Here is a 20,265-nt window from a genome sequence, read left to right as displayed (position 1 = left end):
TAGGAAACAGAAACCAAACAAATGATGTTCTTCAGAGTCTGGTGGCTTTTGTGGATACTTGAACACCACGCATTTCTTGCAGAAAATCTCAGGGAAGAAAAAAGATACGGGTTGAGAAGATCAAAACCGAAACACATTCTGTCAAATACTGTAGAAAAATATCCCAGCCCAAGTGATCAAGGTGAATATTGTCATTTTAAAACAGGTGTGGGTTTTTTCCCTGATTCATTTATTTGGATTCTAAACTACATGGCTAACTTGCCCACTAACATATTGCTTATAATGAGCCAGGCTTTCCTCATCCTACATTTTCACATGCCTTCTTTTTGCACTTTTATCTTTTGACTCCCATCTTTTCCCTCCCCTTTTGTGTTATTTCAGAAAAGGAGATTACTTCTAGGCTTTTTTTTTTTTTATGATATGGCTGATAGCCTGTTACTGCCACAAGAATAATAGTCCATATAACTGTATTTCTATAGAAGTAATGTCATCAGTAGTTCAGAAAATCAATACTCTGCAGATCCTGCTTTTGAAAACTTTTATGTCACTGGATGCAAGTGTCAGTACCAGGCACAAAATCTAGCTCTGTCAAATCACACTCCAGTGTCTTATTCAGTAAGACTCTAGTGGAGGGTGTCCCTGCCCACAGCAGGAGGGTTGGAACTAGATGATCTTTAAGGTCCCTTCCAACCCAAACCATTCTATGATTCTATGATTTTCCTGTAGATGACTTTCACCTTCCCAGTCCTCATCCTGGTAGGACATTCAGTGAAATACCAGACAAGAGGACAGAATGAATGTATAAAACCACTACAATATTCTTCATTTCATGCTACATGACATCACTTCACCTTCAGTTTCTTATTCCTTGGGGCATCTGTTCTGGAGCAAATTCCTCAGCCTCTGTAGGCTCTATCTTCATGAGGGTCTCACACTTGTGATCACAGATGTTTTCAAAAATTTCCATAATTGCACTCCACTTTTGAAGCCTAAAATACATGTAAGGGTAAGAGTAGAAAGAGATTTAGTATGAAATCACTCCACTCACCTACTACCTATTCATTCTAGATGAAGACTGCATTCTGGAAATTGCTTTTTTATTGGACAGCTCCGAAGGTGCTAAGGACTATAATCATGAACAGCAGAAAAAATTTGTGCTGGAAACAGTAGACAGAATGAAAAGTCTGCAGCTTAGTTCTGGACGTACCCTTAGCTGGAGGATGGCATTACTTCAGTACAGCAGCACTGTTTTCATAGAGCAAACTTTCCATGACTGGAAAGGTCCTGAAGCATTCAAATCCCACATTGCTCCCATCACCTACATAGGTCATGGCACCTACACAACTTATGCTATAACTAACCTCACACAGCTCTACATGACTGAAGGGACTCCGGGTAGTGTGAAAGTAGCTGTGCTCTTCACTGATGGAGTGGACCATCCAAGAAACCCAGATATTTTTGCAGCTACAGCTGATGCTAAACACCAAGGAATTGTGTTTTTCACAATGGGAATGACCAGAGTGGCTGAGGAGGTTAGCAATGCTGCCAAGCTCCGGCTCCTGGCCAGTGTCCCAGCATCCAGGTTCGTTTTCAACCTCCAGGAGAAAGAAACTGTGGAGAAGGTTCTCAAAGAAATGGTATGTATAAGAAAGAATTTGAAATAGTTATAGGAACATATGTACAAAATTCTTCTGTAGCAAGTAGGAATGTAATATTGCCTTTTGTACCAAAAGAAGATGCAGCTGTTACAGAAGTGAAAATAAAAAAAAAAATTTGTAGACCTTAATGGAGATATGTCAATTTAGATAAAATCTGAACTTGACCATAGACATCTTTACATTTCCATGGAAAACCTACCACATAATCAAGAGGAAATGTGTAAACTGAGCTTGAAGTTTTGCTTGGGTTCCTCTTTTCTGCATGTGAACTTAATTTATAAAAAACATTCCCTGCCAAGTATGGAAAATAGAGCCATCCTCTACCCTAAAAACCTGGTGACACAAGCTGTGAATGAAGTCCTGATCTGAGCACGCAGAGAGATATAAAATAGAAATATGAATTAACAACCAGGAGACTTCTGCTGTGAAACTGACACCTAAGGGATCTCACGCAGGCCTAGAGCATGTACACAAGCTGGCCTTCCTGTCTGTCTGTCCTTCAGCCTGCCACTCTGCATTGTTTTTGCTGCATATCACCTTTCCCATCATGTCTGGTATTTACCATTGCTTTCTGTATGACAGCAACCACCTCTCAAGTGACTGAACACACTTTATTTTACTTGTACCAAACAGGCAGCCACCCTCAGGTGCCTTCTTTTGAGAACAAGGCTGCTGTCTGGTTTAAATAATGGCATGTATAATTATACATGCATACATGTGAAATTTTGAGAGATGTGATTGCATTGCTGCTCATCAACACATTTATGTACTCTCAAGAGACTGCATCAATTGCGAAAAGTGGGAGGAATGCATTGTACGTGGGTGTTTCAGCTGTAGAGATCTTCTAAAAAAATAACATAGCTAATTCAATAATGATAACTTCATGTGATCACTGTCAAAGTCAAATCTTTTCTAAGATGTTCTTACTGTTCTCATTTTATCTGTGCCTAACAGTATGCACAGAAGAGCTTCTGATTTTCTCAAGTGCATAGTATGTATGATTCACTCCTACTAGAGAGCTGCTGCTATTCGGCACTTTGGAAACAGTGTAGCTTCTGGGTGCTTTGTTCCCGTATTCCTAGCTAACTATCTTGGTTTGGGCCTGTTTACCATTGTAATTTTAGCAAATTATGGCTGGACAAAGTCAGTGATTTGTGCAGTCAACAATCTATAATAGGAATTGAAGTTATTTAAATTATTTTTTAGAATGGAGAGATTGCTAGAATGTTTATCAGAAATTAAAGCTTAATTAATGTTAGTTAATATGTTAATTGCATCGTTTAATTTACTAACTGCTGAAGCAATTTATTTTAACATTTTTCAGTCAGTGACCTTCCTGTAGAACTGGATTATGACTTTAAGTTTCTAATGTTGTTTTGTATATCTGTCTTTACAGAAAGATCTGTCTGAGGAAGAGGTAAGTATTTTTTTTCCTGTACAAAACTGGTTAATATAGACATTTACAATTATATGGAAACATACTTCAAGAAAACTGATAGCTCAGGAAGTTGGTTAAATATTGAGCCTAATGAGATTTCCTTAAAGTAAAATACACTTTTGTATTTGCAGGACAGAGCTTTAATTTGCTATTCCAATGTCATTGACTTTCCCCCTTATTTTCAAAGTTGAAAAAGAACAGTGTGTGAGTATTGAGGTTAGCAAGAACTTGCTGATATGTCTCGGCATGTCATCCAACAGACTCAGCGGATAAGAAACCATGATACAGAGCTGGCTGTGGTGCAGTTCTAGCCCTTAATGCTCTTCCTATGTAATAGAGTTAAAAAGAGGGAAGGAACTCGAACAAAGCTCCATCATTGCACTTTTCCACTTTGTCCACACTGTGTCACTCTGACTGCAGGCATTGGTATGTCTGGCTGCCATTTTGGGAGGGAATAAATTTAGCTTTTCTTTTAAAGATGTTATTCCTACTTAAGGTACAGTTATCTCAGGCAAAGACTGTTCTGATGAGCAGCTCAAGGAAACTGCTAAGTATTATGAGTGTCTGCAAAACTTGAAACATTTTATTTTTCCCTCATTTCCCCTGGCATGTTGATTTTTCTCTGCCAAAATAAATCCTGAAGTAGTAAAATATTCAATGTTATCCTTGGAAAACATATTGTTACTAATTGGGATATTCAGATAAGAATGATATTTAAACTCTTCACTTCTAGACATGTCCAAGCTGAGTGGAGGTTTAATAAATAATAAAACCCAAAATAAAGACAACATTCCTTATTCCTCCTCCAAAAATAGCCCCAGTATCTGTAATAATTCTGTTTTATGTAACAGTTTTAAAGTTTAAAAAAGATCCTAAAAATCACATAAATACATACCATAATGATGTCTGATTGGGACATATGACGGTAGAGATGACAGAAGAAACAGAAACATTAGAAACTATTTTAAGGATTTGCATTAACTAGATAAAAGTATACATCCATAACATGTTTTGTCTATAGATCAAGCTAGAGCTAAACTATGATCTATGGTACTTATAATGAAGTGGAAAAAGGATGTAAGATGTTTTCTTATGCTGTTGTCTTGGCTATCGCTACAGTGACTAGTAATCAAAACAAATCTACTATCATAGACACAGGATACCAATAAACCGACCTTGTGAAGAGTTTGGAGGTAAAGCCATTCTTGAGATGATTGAAATTTCAGGAGTAGGAATGATACAGATTTTTGGATGGAGTGTAGGAGGCCACATTCCTGATAAGTGGTAAACTGACAGTTAAAAGATTTCTATGAAACATGTAAATATAACGGGCTTCTGGTCATTACTGGTGTACTCAGACTAGCCATACAGGAACTTAAAAGCAATGTTCATGTGTTTTCTGTCTCTTCTATTAAAATGTGCTGATTTGGACTATCTTCATTCAAAGTGTCGCCAGGCTGCCACATGTAACTGTGAGAAGGGGGAAAGAGGCCTTCCTGGCCCTGCTGTAAGTAGCTGTCATTTCTCAAACAACTGATATACAGTATAAATCAAGATTTATTTCATTGTTGGAATATTTTTTTAAAATTATTTGAACCCAAATCCTGAGACAACAAAAGCTCAATGTTCAATACATAGTCCTTCATAGTTACATTGCATGGAAATGTCACACCAGTAGGAAATGCAGAGAGAGACCTGAGAGTGCCATGAGACACTCCTGAAAAAAGATGCGGTGAGGCTCTCCATTTAGCCACAGCAGTTTAAAAGGCAGAAAGGAGCAACTTTCTTGTGTGAACAATAATTCGCCTGTTACAATCAGACAACCAGATTGTGTGGATCTAACTAGCCCCAAATCAAACATTAATATCTAAAAAGCTCTCTGAAAGCAAGAGAGAGAGCAAGCGGCTGAAGCATCACGAACAATTAAGCCAAGAGACTTGTAAAGAGCATAAAATAGACTGGACTTCTGTCAGAATAGTCTTACAACTAGAACCCCTAAGTAAATCTAGGTGATTGCTTCACACAAAGTTTGGTGATCTAAACTGCAGGGTTTATGTTTCAAAAGAGCTCTGAGAGTTGAATGGTCTGATATTATATCCCTAACATTGAAGTAAAGCACTGTGGTAACTTATAGCCCTTGCTCAAGGTGAAGGCATGGTGTCAGAGTTTGAAACAGAACCCTAGAGATCTGCCCATCCTCATCCTTTTGACCTGAACATCCTATACATACATAACCAGAAATGCACACCGGTTTTATCCTGCACAGTACAGCACAGTTTAATTGAAAATGTAGCCTCTTGTGTGCAAACAGTAGTTTTGTTTGAGTTATTATTCCAAGTCTTTACTTGGAGAGTGCAAGTACCTCTTAAACAAAAGCAAACTCAAAGACTTCAAAAGAAAATAAAACACCCACTTGGTAAGCTGGGTAGCTCCAAAAACATCAGATCATCTCTCTTCTTCAGCGGAGATCTGAACAATTTTTGTTTACATCAAAGACAAAAAGAGAAAAACAGCTGCCTATTGAGTTGGTCCTGCTGCTCCCAGAAATTCAGTTTCAAGGTTATGGTAAATACAGATTTTTAAAAATAAATCTATAGGAAGCAAATATCCTAAATAATAATAAGTGTATATATTGTAAAATAAAATTATTTTACTAACATGAAAGAATTTTATTTTATTGTTTTCAGGGTAAAAAGGGTCGCACTGGGGATGATGGAGCTCCAGGCCTGAAAGGAGCAAAGGTGATGTGATTTTTCAGATTTAGGAGAAAGATTTGGTACTTCATTAATACAGAAAGACTATCCTAATAGTCCCTACATACTTTTCACCTGTGAATTTCTTAAACTTCATCTACTCCCTTTTGCTGTAGTAATAAGATTCTTTACAAATTACAGTCTTCTATCTAATGTATAAAATCATCAGAGTCTAAAAAGAGGGAGCTGGTATGCTTCCTGTATTGCACTGAGATATCTACTCAGATAATCAGGACAATACTACCTTCTCCTCATTTCACTGATCTTGGTGTTGGATTATTCATAGGGGGAGCCAGGTCTTAATGGAATCCCAGGACAAGATGGAATAGAGGTAAAAGAAGATTTTTTTTTCCCTTCTTCTCCAAATGAGCAGTGTTCCTTCAAGGCAAAACACTTTTTTTTTTTTTTTTTTTAAATAATAATAGCAAATTTCAGCTCTGGTTTACCAGCTATTCTTCATTAACACTAGAAGAAATGAAAACATTGTAATTGCTTAAAGAAAAGGAATAATTCTGTCTTATAAGAGTAATCTAGAAAATACTCTCTAAGAATACATAGTCCCTCCTAAAAAGTATGAAAAGTTCTGATATGATAATCTAAGGACATAGCAGAAATTAACACTCTGCCTGCATTTTTATGGGTCAGTTTAAATTTTTCATTTGGCAAATAAAGGATACACTGTGTAACAGCAATGAAAAAGTTGAATGAAATACATATAGAAAATAACTGTAGGACCAGCCTGTTAGTGCTTAACTCTGAATTCATTCACATACAAATCACTCTCTTCTATTTTCTTATTTATTCAGTACATCCTTTTTAATTCCTGAATTTTCTTATTTTAGCATGTTTCTCACTAAGATGGAAATATGAACTCTAGTTGATCTGCTTTTACATCATCAAAACCCCAGTCTAACATGACACTTTCATAAGATTTGTTCACACATACAACAGCATCTATCATGACCAGTAGGTGTAGTATTTAGAGTCATATTGCCATGTTTATCTGAGATCACCTTTTCTACCTAATTGTTCATTACAACCTGAAATGCTGTTTTTCTAGATAGAGTATAATGTTGACAGCACCAATACTCACATTCTTACTTTTGAGTTATATATCCTCACAATCTGCTTTGCTTTTTTATTTCCCCAGGGCAAATCTGGATATAAAGGAGAGAAGGTAGTACTTTTAGTTAGAACTTCTGCTTACATATAGATATTTGATGTTATTACTATTTATTATGTATAGTGCCATATTTCTTATAAATACTAGTAATGAACAATAACATCAGCTTATACTTACCAGCTACTGCACAAGCTCTCATAGAAGATGTGTCCCTTCCCCAATGAACTTTCAGCACAATTGCTATAGTATGTCATGACTAGAATAACATTTAGGTTTTCAACTAAATCACCCAAAGAATAAGGATGATATACTCAATATACCTCATAAATATTTATTCCTTTCCAGGGTGAAAGAGGTGAATGTGGAATCCCAGGTATAAAAGGAGACAGAGTAAGTAGCCACAAAGTTGTTATGCTTTCAGGAAACACAGATAAAATAATCAAAAGCTATAATTCCCTGAATAACAATCACGGTGATAGATTTAAGGCAAATATTAATTCTAAGGCTGAGGGAAATTAACAACAAGTTTTAAACAAATGAAGTGAGCAAGGATACCATTTTCAGTAACTTTCTCAGCTCCTCCTACATTTTCATGTGATTCCTCTTCAGGCCCAAGCCTAAACCTGTTCATAACAATGGTAAAACTCTACCTGACTTTAACAGACAGAAGATTTGAAGTCATAAGCAAAGGGAATAAGAGGTGAAAATGAACTCAAGGTTTCGAACACTGACATTCAAGATTTGGTGTGTAATTGCTGTGAATATTTTAAATTAAACAGAGTTTAATCCTGGATTACAGGACCTTGATAATTAACTCTGCTCATTCTTACTCTGTATTCTGATTACCACAGTCCATTTTAAAAATATTTATTCAGTAACTGCTGGCTGCTGAGCTTCTCTTGATTTTATTTTTCTATTGTTATGTAAAGATATCTAAATAAGGTATCTTAATTAAAAAGTTATCTAAAAGTGGTTTTGACCAACTCTAAATACACATAAATGTATCCTGTTTTTCACTTGTTTTTCAGGGTCCTGAAGGTCCAGTAGGCCCCAGAGGAACAAGAGGGCTACAGGTAAAAAAACACAACCAACCAAAAAACCCTATAAAAACAACAACACCTGGTTCCCTGGGATTCAAAGCTCTGAAATAATATCATACCGCAACTAGCATGGAATCTTTGAGTCGCTGAATTCAAGGCATCCAAAATCTATCTTCTTAAACAGCAAAATTAACAAGAATTTGGAAGAGCAGTCTAGACAAATAAATCATCCTTCTAACTCATTCAGTCTCAAAGACCACAGCAAATACAGTTCCATAAAAAACCAAAATCATTCATTTCCCATTCAGTGTCTTAACTATTTCATTATCTCACTGAAGTACATGCAAACACTTTAGTCTCTTTTCATGCCAATACTTTTGCACTGAATGCCAAGAAGCTTAGCCCATCATAGATCTTTCAGTAAATTTTGACTATAGATTACCTTTAATTGTATTCAAATAAAAGGAAAGCCAAATTCTCTCCATTACCAGACCCAGCTCCAACTGAGTTGAGTAGCTGATCTATACATGTATCAGAAAGCAAAGCTTCAGTTCTGAAAAGTTTGCAACTCATTTTCATGTAGACTACAGCAATTTTGAGGTTGGTTTTGTGCCATTGTTCTGAAAGCTTGAAAAATCTCATTAAACCCACTCCTGTTTTAATAGGGTCCACAAGGACAATCTGGAGATCAAGGGCCTGAAGGCCTGCAAGGATCAAAGGCAAGAACTGCATTATTTCTTCTCTTTTTTAATGTTAAAAGGTATTAATACAGCTTCACTGCAATAATGCTTTTATCCTTATGCCCCATACCCTTCTTGTGAGGGATGCGGTTTAATGTGACATTGCTAGCAAATCATGTACTCTTAGGTTCCTAAGAAAGGTCTTCATTTGCTCTTTGTATTGGATTCAGGTCCAAATCACACTCCAATCTTTTCTCACAAACAGTTAAAATATGGCAGCATCACAGAATATTACTTAGCAGCAGTGTAGCATTGCATTTCTTCAGTTTTCAATTTAAAACTATTTTTTTCTCTAAGTGCCAAGCAGGAATTCTTCTCTTGAAACTGTACATTCTCAAGAAGAATTCTATAGCTCAAAATGAGTAGTCTCCCTGTTCACAGAAGATATCTGAAGGTCACGAGGAGGACTGCAATTCAGGACACAGTCTTGCAGTGGGCCCTCTGAAGGTGGACCACAGAAATCACCCAGTGCTTCGCTGCAAGATCCAGTCTCTTCTGTAAACACAAAATATTTTTGGTTGTTTGTTTGAAAAACGTATGATTTACTTTTATTAAATCCTTAAGATTTGCTGGGTTTACTTCGCACTTACCCCACTGTAAATTCCAGGTATACCAATGGAGATTACTTCATTTTGTGGTTCTGTGATGACTTGATATTTTTATCATAGTAGTTTAATGGAAGATGCAAATATCACTGGGTATTATAGACAATTATGGGAACTGTTTCAATTTCATTAAGAGACACCACAATTGCACTCTGCTTCTCAGAAAAGCCCTAAACTGAGTAATTCAGCCAAGACTAATGGGTTCTTCAACTACTGAAAGGTATATAGTTGTGAAGAAAAACTTGAAAATAAGTTTATAAAGGACATTATCTCTTTTGATATCTCTCTTAATATCTCCTTTGCACAATATTTAGAGCATCTGCTGGCCAACAGTGAGGCATAGAGCAGCAGGGTGCCAAAACTCTTATATCCCACATGAAACAAAACATTTTTCCTTTTGTTTAATCTGGTGTCACTTTGTACTGGAAATATCTACACTCTGAATAAAAGGAATTTTGAAGTGTTGAAAGAGCGAATAGATGAAGTGCTGTGTACGACAATTCCAATGGGCTAAAAGTCAGGATATACAAAAAATGAACTTACAAACTGAGTTAAACTGATTTCCCTAGACACCAATTTATAAGCAGAATTGTTTCTTTTTTCATTCTTTGAAAAGGGTGCAAGAGGTCTCCCTGGGCCACCTGGTTTGCCTGGAGAGACTGGAATAGGACTGCCAGGCCCAAAGGTACAAACATCTCTCATCTTCTATATTACACGTATTATAGGATAAGAATGAAGACTGAGACAGCTGAGATAATATACTTGCTGGTACATGAGAAACTTCAAGTCCCCAAATGCTGTTTTATGGTACTGGAAAGGTATCTCGTACGTTGATCAAAACTGTTTGGAAGGAAAAAAAAGTACATTTTAAGTATGTACTTCAAAGGACAGTAGTTCTTACACTCGACATAATTCAATCCAAGCAGCGTATGGCTGAGTAAAAATGCATATGCAGTCTTTAACAAAAATTATCCTGTGAAAAATAAGTTTGTTGGTTTGGATGACTGGCATAAAGAAAGCAGAAAGACTGTGATAGAAATACTGACTTCTAGGAAAAGGACAATAAGTGATACATAATGTACTAGGAATATGGTGGGAATAATTAATCATTTAGAGTCAACATTGTCTTCTCTCAAATGCGGAATTGAGGCTGTCTGCTAATGCTGTGAAACTGCACCAGTTCAATGTCTGTTGGGCATTGCATGCTGTATGACTCTGAGGACACTCAGATTTTCTCTGCCATTCCTGTATTCTCCTACATCAAGTATTTCCAGCACAGAATGTCTGATGAGTTGTTATATGCTGCACACAAATACCTAAATCAGTCATTTTCAAAACACATCTTTGTTTGAAGGGTGACACCGGTTTGACAGGAAGACCGGGCCCTGTTGGCCCACCTGGAGTTGGTGAGCCAGGACTTATGGTATGTCTATTTTTTATTTGGTGAGAGGGAAGCAGGACAGAAAGGAAAAATTATTCTCAGTGCTTCCCTGTTAGAAAGGATATATGTATGTTAAATGATACCATCTCTTTTCTTTCTTCCGCTTGTTCTCACTGTCATACATACTATGTTGTCTGACTTTCATTTCCCTCAATGAACTGGAAATGCTTCCAGTTCCTTAACTTTTCTAATTATCTTAGTCTCCAAAACAGCTATGAAAAATAACACCTCATGCAAAACCACATAAATATTTAAATAAATCTCTCCCCTGATAGATTAAAATTCACATGTGGTAACTTCAAAGTTGACTGCTTTTCAGTATCATTAGAACATTAATATCAGCATGGCTTTGAGGGAGAGACTCCATTTCAACCATTGTAACATTAGAAACAGTCATATCTAAACAACCTCTATAAAGACATTCAGACTGCATAAGTGGTCCCAGGTAACAATTTCACCAGTATTACCTTTCCTGGAGCTAACAGAGGGAGAAATTAAAAATATAAATTGGACTTTCAGAATTTATAGTAGGTTTGGCTCTGAAGTCTCTTCCTTCTTTTCCTTCCCTTCCTCCTCCTGGTAGTTGTAAACTCAACCTCTTTGTGGAAATTCAGAAAATCAGTATGCCAATTTTATGGTTGCTTTTTTTCCCAAAGTGTCAGACAGTACCTTTTAGTGAGCTATTTACAATACAGCAGACTGAAATTCATTTCTCATCACCTGGATGAAAGACCCCCAGTGCAACCATGAGGGAAACTTTGTGCAGTTTTTTCACAAGTAGCTTTTCCCCATTGACAAGAAAAGATTCGTAATAATCATTTCAAAAGAGGTGCTCCCATGAAAAACAGAAAGATGGTTTGGTGACTGAACAGACTGATCTCAAACCTGCTTGAAAATACACACTGAACAGGAGTTCTTGTTGAAGAGCCCAAAGACAAGAGCATTACTAATAAGGTTACAGTCAGTCAAAGTGGGGCAGTAACGCTTCCTGAGTCTCTTCAATAACAGCACAGAGAAAAGAGCCACTTTGTAGGGGAAGAGGTGCCTGTGATGTGCATCTTTGTTAGCCACAACAGCTGTACTGGAATAACAAGACATTCTGATTTTAAAAAAATATACTAAAGGTGTTTTTTTAAATTTACTTTAAAGTGTGTTTGCTTCAAAAGAGTTTTCTTTTTATGGCTGAATGCAGTGTAATTATCTATACTTAAGAACTAGGCATCGTTCTAAAGCTCTATGCAGAAGAAGCAGAAACATTTAGGCTATACACAGCCAAATCTACCAGGATTCTGTGATTCTATAATCTCAAGGAATAAATCAGAGGAAGAAACCCCAGATGCAGGAAAACACTGTGAAGCAGGCTCAATATGCACAGGTTTTGGACTTGCATTTAGTGAAAGGTTTTAGTTGTCTTCCTTGCTCCTTGTGCTCCTATCAGATCTGCTTTCAAAAAGAAAAAGGCATGCTATTATTCTCTTCATCAATTATAGTCAAATCTCTCTACAGCTACATCTTCTTCAGTACTACTCTGCATGGTCTTTAATCTCATTCTCCCTGTCTCATGATTATACTGATACATTAATAAGAATTAGTAACAATTTGTAAATCAAACTAAAGTTTAGGGAGTGAAGATTTCAAAAGTATAAGGAATAGGAATTTCAGCTACATAACCTGTGATTCATGACTAACCAGAAAAGTAAAACTGTCTGCCTTGTTATTGCTGCAGGCCAGAATGCTCATCTTCTATTCACTGTGAATATTGTATTACTGTATTATTTTTAACAGGTTATAACTACACCAACATTTAAAGACGTGCTTAAAACCAATAATGACATAGAACATACTGCTGTTGATTTGAGTGATTAATACATATTCGAGGCTATTTTAAACTTATGTTAACAGGGACCTCAAGGACCACAAGGTATTCAAGGAGAAAGAGGTTCACCAGGAGAAGGGCTTCCAGGAGCAAAGGTACGGCAGTTGAAGTGTTTTAAGACCAGATCAGCACCATCAAATGAGCACATGCCAAAACAAGTCCATAGCTGACATAGGAATCTGAGAAAGTAGCTTGTAAATTAATATTAAAATTTGGCATCAATTAACCCGATATACTTTCATATAATTCAGTTGGTCCAAACATGACTTCTAGGCACAGCTAGCCTTTGGGGCCTGCGAAGCTATTTAATTCACCTGATGCTTGATTTGTGGGATCTAAGCCTGGAAAGAATTCCAGCTATAATTTTAAAACAGCCTCAAGCATCTGACTTGAAATAAAATGTTATAAAAGTGATTCCTAGATGAAAAATTTTGCTTTTTGGTGTTGCTTTTTTAAAAATCCTGATATAGAGTGATCTTTGCTGTCACTAAAGACACGTTTTTCAGCTTATTAAATACCTCAGCCACTGGCTTATGCATTTTAGCAGAAATTTGAATTCAGTTTGTGGGAAAAGCAAGCTGCTGTTACTAATTTTCAGATCCAGTGAAGTAATGACAGTAGTAGTTGCACCTACATGGATGTACTCACTAGACCCACTGCTAGCTCCTTTTGCTGCTTGCTGAAAACCAACTCCCAGGCTGTTATCACTTTGACCTTTGGTTACAATAACAAAGTGACACAGCTTGTACATGAGCTCAATGAATAACTAAATCGTTCACTCCTTTTTATGCATGCACCAAGGCAATTTTGGTTGGGAAAACAATAAAAAATTGTTTCACAGATGCAGGCCCCAACTGTCCCTTTACTAACAATCTTAGGATTTTTGCTTAGCACAATATTGTAGTCCGCTAGGTTTAAATTTGACTGCTGTAACATAGTGTCTTCAAACATCCAGTATATATTTTATGATGGATTATATAAACTATCTAAGCTCATTGTTGATGGTCTGTCTTTGCTTAGCAGATCTCATGCATGAAAAAACCCAAATGATGTGAAGAAAATGCATTTAGAAATCACTGAAATACCAATTCATGTGAGAAGAAACACTGCAACTAATAAGTAAAGCACAGCAACAATGCACAGTGGGAACAAGGACAGAAGAATGCACAATCTAACCAAAACTATTGAGCAATTGAGATGATAGGCAGAATAAAGTAATCTACGTGGAATTCTGCCAGCATTATTGGACCTCTTGATTCTATAAAAAATGTACTACTTTTTACTGCCAAGTCTGACAGGAGCCAAGCATGTATCAACAGAGTCTATACGTATCTCTAATCCTATTTATGGCTGTCAAGTATGTCAGCTCTCTGGTTTTTAACACATTTTAAACAGGTGATTTGTTAATCTAAAGCAAATTTTACAGTTGCTTTCTTCAGGACGTTTTTACTACAAGCTCACAGTTCAGTAGAAAGGAAAATGAAGGCAGGTGTTCTACGGCATCAGGAGCAAAGAATGTTATTTTAAACAGAAATCCATATACGGTATTTCAGTCAAACTTAAAGGATAGAATTGGTTACTAGGGAGAGAAAAGACCTGTCTGGGGCATAACTTTATTGCCCTGAGTGATTCTGTGACAATTTACACAAGCTAAGGACCTGTCTCTATGTGTTTTATTAACAGAAGTACAAGAAAACACAATATTTGTATCCTTATTAGTAACTGTATTTTCCCCAAGACCACTGTTTTGTAAATAAGCATTTAGAAAGAAAATGACATTTACAAATAGACTTCTACAACAATACAGTTTGACCTGGTCTTTATTCTGGCAAAATTCTTAGTGAAAACCAGATCCTCACTGCCACACTTTAATATGATTAACCCATGAGACAAATAAGCAGAATTCAGCTTTCAGTTAGTCTCATTACTCAGCGCTGCTGACATTTAAATCAGTTGTGGTTTTGCCATTAATTTTAGGGGAAGCAGGACAGGACCTTAAGCAATAGAGGTGGGTAGAAAGATTAAAAGAAGCTTGTTCAGCTCTTTCATCAACAATTTCAAACTGCAGAGTAAGCTCATTTGAAAAGATGACCTCTTTGGTATCCTGGAAAACAGATCCAGGAGCTACTTTCTGGTTCTTCTCATTTTGGTTTTCATGATGACAAAGCAAACAGTGTCTCTAGTTACTTCAGAGAGAACAGCTGTGTGTTTCACAGTATGTTAACAACATAGTATTTTTTCATATAGGGAGACCGTGGTTTTGATGGACCAAAAGGCCCTCGTGGACTTCCAGGCATCAGCATAAAAGGTGAAAAGGTGAGTAGTAAATACACCAGGGGATTAACAAAGTGCCAATAAATCTACGTAATGCAGGGAATACATGGTTGATATTCACTACAAAAGGTGTAATGAGGCAAGGAACTCACAATAGGCCCTGGATAATAAGGTATTTTGTAGAGCGATTTATGCCAAATAAACTCTCCCAGCCCATTTTAACATCTCTTCATGTTAAAATAGGAAATGTTACAAAAAGCATCTGATTCTGTGGAAAGTTAAGGTTTCAAAATGGAAAAAGAGACTAGCAGTTGTTTGCAAGTGAACCAGCAGGGAATAAATGCATATATGGAAGATAAAAGGTCAGATCCCCAGCTTCACTGACTTCAAGAGAGGTTAAAAGTCAACAAGAACTAGCATGGGAGCTGTCCCGGATTGTTTCTGTATCATTACACAACTAAGCAATTGTACTTTATTTGCCAGGGTGAATTTGGTCCTCCTGGTTTACCTGGGCCAATTGGATTACCTGGAATTGGAATTCAAGGAGAGAAGGTACAGTTTTCACTTCCCCTTCACCCCACACTTAAATGTGTAGTAACAAAGAATATTTTATTTTTAATAATTACTTACTAATCTTTTCAGGGAGTGGAGGGCCCAAAAGGACCACCTGGCTCTAGAGGACTACCAGGACAGGGACTACCTGGACCAAAGGTTAGGGAATTTTCTGAAGTAAAAGCTACTGTGCTGTTTTGACTCTTATGTTTCCTTATTAAGAAAATGTCTGTCTCTATCCTTACGCTTGTTAAAGTGCTGAACACCAATCTAAGTATTGACATAGCTGCAGAAAATTATTTTCTTTATTAACATCACTAAACTGTACAGCAGATCCTGCTCCACTGAAAAGCCTTGATAAACCAATGGCATAGTTATCTATTTAGGTTTTGGCTCAGGTCAGCACAGAACCTTTGAGGTACTACGTATCAGACAGTGAACTGCACTTTGTCTGATACGTTTCCATAGAAAGGGTTGTCTGCCTTAAACTTGCAGTTTCATCATATCAGGTGCAGGTGCAGTGAATCAATTCCAAAAAGTTGCACTTAACACAGAAGAACACCAAAATTTCAATATAATCTTTTATCCTCATTGTACTGTTTCCATTCCAGAAAAATACATCCCATACCTTACAGATTGTCTGCCTTCCTTGTTACTTCTGCCGCCTGTTGTCTCACCTGACTTAGTATACTTACTGTATGTAGCAGTTAAGCATGTTCCAAGGTATAATGAAGATTACCTTTGCTGAAGAAAAAATGACAGAATAATTTAGCCTTGACTGATTTACAAAATACAGAACTGTTAATGAAAGGTGTCACCCTTGAAGTGTTTGGAATGGAGATTTAAAGTGATTTTCTGAAAGAGGTGACAGATAAAGTTCTGAATGACTGAAGGCTATTAAAGCATAGTATAAAGGGACTAGAGGTGTAAGTGGGCCGCGTAAAGTACCTGTGCCAGGTAAAGTATTTTGCAGCATCAGAGATCACCTCTTACATTTTAAGTGATTGCGCAGGGATATGCTTTACCACTAGTAAAAAGAGAAGGGTAAATTATCTGTGGATGTCAGATATGCTCCTGAAAAGTCAGCTACTTTGGCAGGAAACATTTGCAGAGACATATAGTTATAGTTTTGCAGCATTAATCATTTCCACCAATAACTTTTTGGTGAGAGCTCAAAACACGCTGCAGATTCCCAATCTTTGTGATCGATACCTCCTTTACATATAAAGTAACCAATAATATGCTTTTATATTTTTCCATGATAACACTGTTAAAAAATAATTTCTCCTTAAGGGTGAACAAGGCTTGCCAGGAGAGACTGGAGTGCCGGGAGAAAGAGGTATTGGAGAACCTGGATCTAAGGTACATTGTTAATAGAGGAATTATTTAATTTATTTATTTATTTGGATTTGAAATTTGTGTTTTCTGAGTATCCTTTCTGTAGACACTTAAAAATAGGTTTAGAAAGAAAATTTAGGTTCTTAGTCTTTAAATTTTTTAACACAGACTTTCAGTAACCTCCAGAAATGGGAACATTTAAAATACACCAGTTCTGTACAAAAGTAGTAAGACTTATTGAGACTGAAAATTTCCACATGCCTGGCCCATGCTCAAGTCAGTGTTGCATACAGCTCACCTACAGCTCTGTCCAGAAAGCCATCCAGAATATTAAACAGTTGCCAGAACTCGCAGTCCCCAGTGTAAGCTAAAGTATAGCCAGATTGGTGAAAAAGAGCACTGAACAGTGGTTATTGTGCTGCTCCTTCCCTTTTCACACAGGACAGAATGTAAACAGAGCAGCAGCTACATCCTCACACCTTCATACAGGAAACAAGCTGTGCTACTAGACAGAAGGCACACTTCCTTAGAGGATAGGAAGCTGTAACCAGATATTAACCAGTCCTTATGTCATTAACAGCCAGATTAACATAAAATATGGGAATAGATAAAAAAGTACTCTTGTGATAGTGAAAAGGCACAGGGCTGTCCTGGTTTTGCTCTTGTTTGTTAGGGATTTGGGGCAGGGGTTGGAAAAGGAAAGAAATTGTCCAATTTCTTTCTTTAATTTCACAAAATATGGTAATACTGTGTGAATCCTTTTGACCCCAAATGATCCCATTTAATCTAAAACCAGGTCAGGCTCTTGAACCTTACATAAATAGGCTGATGACAGTTCCACTGCCGTTAATAGATTTGCACTGATATTCACAAGCAAGATGTCCATCATCATGTCACAGTCAGCTCTATCTGATATTTACTTCAAATGTTGCTGCTTAATGAAATGATGACATTATTTTTTAAGAATGAGCTGAAGCATCAATAGCTAATAATATTAATTGCATAGATAAAATGTACAGTTCAAACAATCAGATGTAGGATAGATCCAGATACATGAGAGTTATCTTTATAAAAAAATGGCAAGATTTTGGGTTCATATGCATAAATGTTTGCTATAAATATATAAATATATATATCATTTAGTAAACTTTTTAGAATAGATTTCCTTGATTCAGAGAAAGTATAGTACCAAGCCTGCATTTAATAGGAGGACTTACTTTTTATTGATGTTCAGGGTGAGCCAGGCCTTTCAGGACTGGCAGGTCTGCCTGGTCTTCCAGGAGAAGATGGAGCCCCTGGACAAAAGGTTGGTTCATCTGTCTGCAGCCTACCTCCTTCATTCCAAGCATTCCCTCTGTGCTGATATCCAAACCTAGAAGAGAGAGTGTTCATGGACAAGGGGAAAAGTAGCACATTTTTCAGTGAAAATAATTCTCTTTCTAACATACTTTTTTAAGGAAAACTTTTCTTTTTCTTTTTTTTGGGAGGTGGGGGGGGGCTGTCTTATCTTGTTTACAGTTGTTGGCTTTTTTTAATCCACCAAATGCTCTGCAGCTCAGAAGGGAAACCACTAAAATGGATACAGGCAACCTTTAATACCCTTCCAACCATGGCATTTTCCTTAGAATCAGAAACCCCACATATTTAAAATTATATACTCAGAGTGTTCGGCCATCACTAAGGAAACATGCTGCTTCATGCATTCCACCCAGAGTTTTACAAGGGCTGCATCTGAATATGGGAAGAAAATCCTGGGCCCACTGACATCAATGGGAGTTTTGCCATTGACTCTAAAAGGTCTGTGATTTTAATGAGCTTACTCAAGTGAATACAGACTTGATCGTCCACCATGTCTATGTAGTACTCTGAAATGCTACTTGATTCTTCTATTTCAGGGTGAACCAGGGTTACCTGGTCTTAGAGGTCCTGAAGGTGCTCCAGGGATTGGAATACAGGGGGAAAAGGTGAGAATTTCTTATGAAAGGTGACATTCAAAATTGTAATGTTCCAGGAATAAGTTTGTCAAAACTTTCTCTTTTTTGTCTATTACAAGTAATGAAAAAATATACCTCAAGGAATAGGTTAATGAGTACTTCTAAAAGCAGTTAACTGCAGAGTTTATTTCAGCCTCTGCCTAAAACAACAACTTTTAAAATAGTGAAGTTAATAAAAGACCACCCAGGACATCTTTTTCATTATTTTTTTTTAATGACAGCACAACAGTTCAGTGGCTCACAATTTCCAGTACCTGTGGTAGTTATCTGGTCCAAGAAGTTCACAAAGAGCTAACTGGGAATACTACTTCTCTCAGTAAGAATAACTGCGTCAATCTTTTAGGTTCTGGCTCTTGTACTGGTCAACTGTACTGATTCTCTGATGGAGTAGTAATTCCAGTTTCTCATATCAGCATCTGTATGCTGTGAAATAAAGACACTGGAAATTGCTGGAGTAATTGTGTGAGACACACAGAGATTAAATGTCTCAATAGAAGAGAAACAGAGATATTAAGTATCACAATTGCAAGGAGCTGGAAGGGCGAAAAAACAGTGTAGGAAGGAAAATCAAGGCATCCACCTGTTTTCAGATTACTTAGGTAGGGAATACATGCAGATGACATGATGCAGCAATAAAATCCATTGCTGTATTGGAACTTTTCCAGAATGATTCTGGACTCGTAGCTGTTTCATTCTTGTTGTAATGATTACAGCCTAATAATATGCTTAAATAGCAGTTATTTTTACAAACTTTACACTGTCTATTCTTAGCTTTTTCTGCCTGGAAGTATAAGTATAAGCTCATCAATCAGAGAGGGCATTGTTTTCAATTGATTGGCCCTATTTGCCTTTGAATTAAAAAAACCCAAAACCTTTGAGTGAATTATCTTTTCCTGGTTTGATTATTTATCTTCAATAGTATCTTTTTCATGTAATTATTTAACTTGATTTTTCAGCTGCAAGGATGCAATCTTTAAGACTCCTTTTGGTTCTTATTTTTTTTACACTATTCACTGGAAAGTAGTTAATTTAATTTCAGATGAAATCTACATAGTTTTAACTGTAAAAATCCCAAACTGGACAATTACTGAGCAGAATTAACTGACTTGCCAATGAAGGCAATAGGAACAGCTCATGTGCACCAGCTACGAGATAGAACTTCACTATCTTCCACTGATATTTACAATTAATTTCAGTTAACACATTCTTAATGTTATTTGGTGACATGCCTTCTCCATTTTTGTAGGGAGATCAAGGTCAGAGAGGAATACGGGGATTAACAGGACCAACAGGAGTGCCTGGACCTGCTGGAGCTAAAGTAGGTTTATTACCACTTTATATGTGTAAAATAGCCCCCCAAAGCTGTGCTTTATTCTAGATCTCAGAAACAACTGTCCCAGAATGAACTTGCTTCTTAAAAAACACCCGTTCAG

General features: G+C 36.8%; 1 protein-coding gene across 1 annotated transcript in view; it reads left to right on the top strand.

The window, feature by feature from the left end:
* Positions 1 to 21: 21 nt before the first annotated feature.
* LOC104630265 (uncharacterized) overlaps positions 22 to 20,265 on the top strand; it is a 33,697-nt gene continuing 13,453 nt past the window's right edge. Inside the window, exons 1-20 of the mRNA XM_075755788.1 lie at positions 22 to 181; positions 1,069 to 1,637; positions 3,055 to 3,075; positions 4,544 to 4,603; positions 5,784 to 5,837; positions 6,136 to 6,180; positions 7,000 to 7,026; positions 7,318 to 7,362; positions 8,001 to 8,045; positions 8,678 to 8,731; positions 9,974 to 10,042; positions 10,712 to 10,780; positions 12,701 to 12,769; positions 14,922 to 14,990; positions 15,432 to 15,500; positions 15,591 to 15,659; positions 16,794 to 16,862; positions 18,073 to 18,144; positions 18,734 to 18,802; positions 20,079 to 20,150. Of these exons, the coding sequence (XP_075611903.1) occupies positions 22 to 181; positions 1,069 to 1,637; positions 3,055 to 3,075; positions 4,544 to 4,603; positions 5,784 to 5,837; positions 6,136 to 6,180; positions 7,000 to 7,026; positions 7,318 to 7,362; positions 8,001 to 8,045; positions 8,678 to 8,731; positions 9,974 to 10,042; positions 10,712 to 10,780; positions 12,701 to 12,769; positions 14,922 to 14,990; positions 15,432 to 15,500; positions 15,591 to 15,659; positions 16,794 to 16,862; positions 18,073 to 18,144; positions 18,734 to 18,802; positions 20,079 to 20,150 (1,776 nt within the window). The remainder of the gene's footprint in view (positions 182 to 1,068; positions 1,638 to 3,054; positions 3,076 to 4,543; positions 4,604 to 5,783; positions 5,838 to 6,135; positions 6,181 to 6,999; positions 7,027 to 7,317; positions 7,363 to 8,000; positions 8,046 to 8,677; positions 8,732 to 9,973; positions 10,043 to 10,711; positions 10,781 to 12,700; positions 12,770 to 14,921; positions 14,991 to 15,431; positions 15,501 to 15,590; positions 15,660 to 16,793; positions 16,863 to 18,072; positions 18,145 to 18,733; positions 18,803 to 20,078; positions 20,151 to 20,265) is intronic.

Source organism: Balearica regulorum, chromosome 6, assembly GCF_011004875.1.
Source record: "Balearica regulorum gibbericeps isolate bBalReg1 chromosome 6, bBalReg1.pri, whole genome shotgun sequence".
Lineage (NCBI taxonomy): Eukaryota > Metazoa > Chordata > Aves > Gruiformes > Gruidae > Balearica > Balearica regulorum.
The sequence above is the reverse complement of the archived record's forward strand: the minus strand, read 5'-3'. Positions and strand labels throughout refer to the sequence as shown.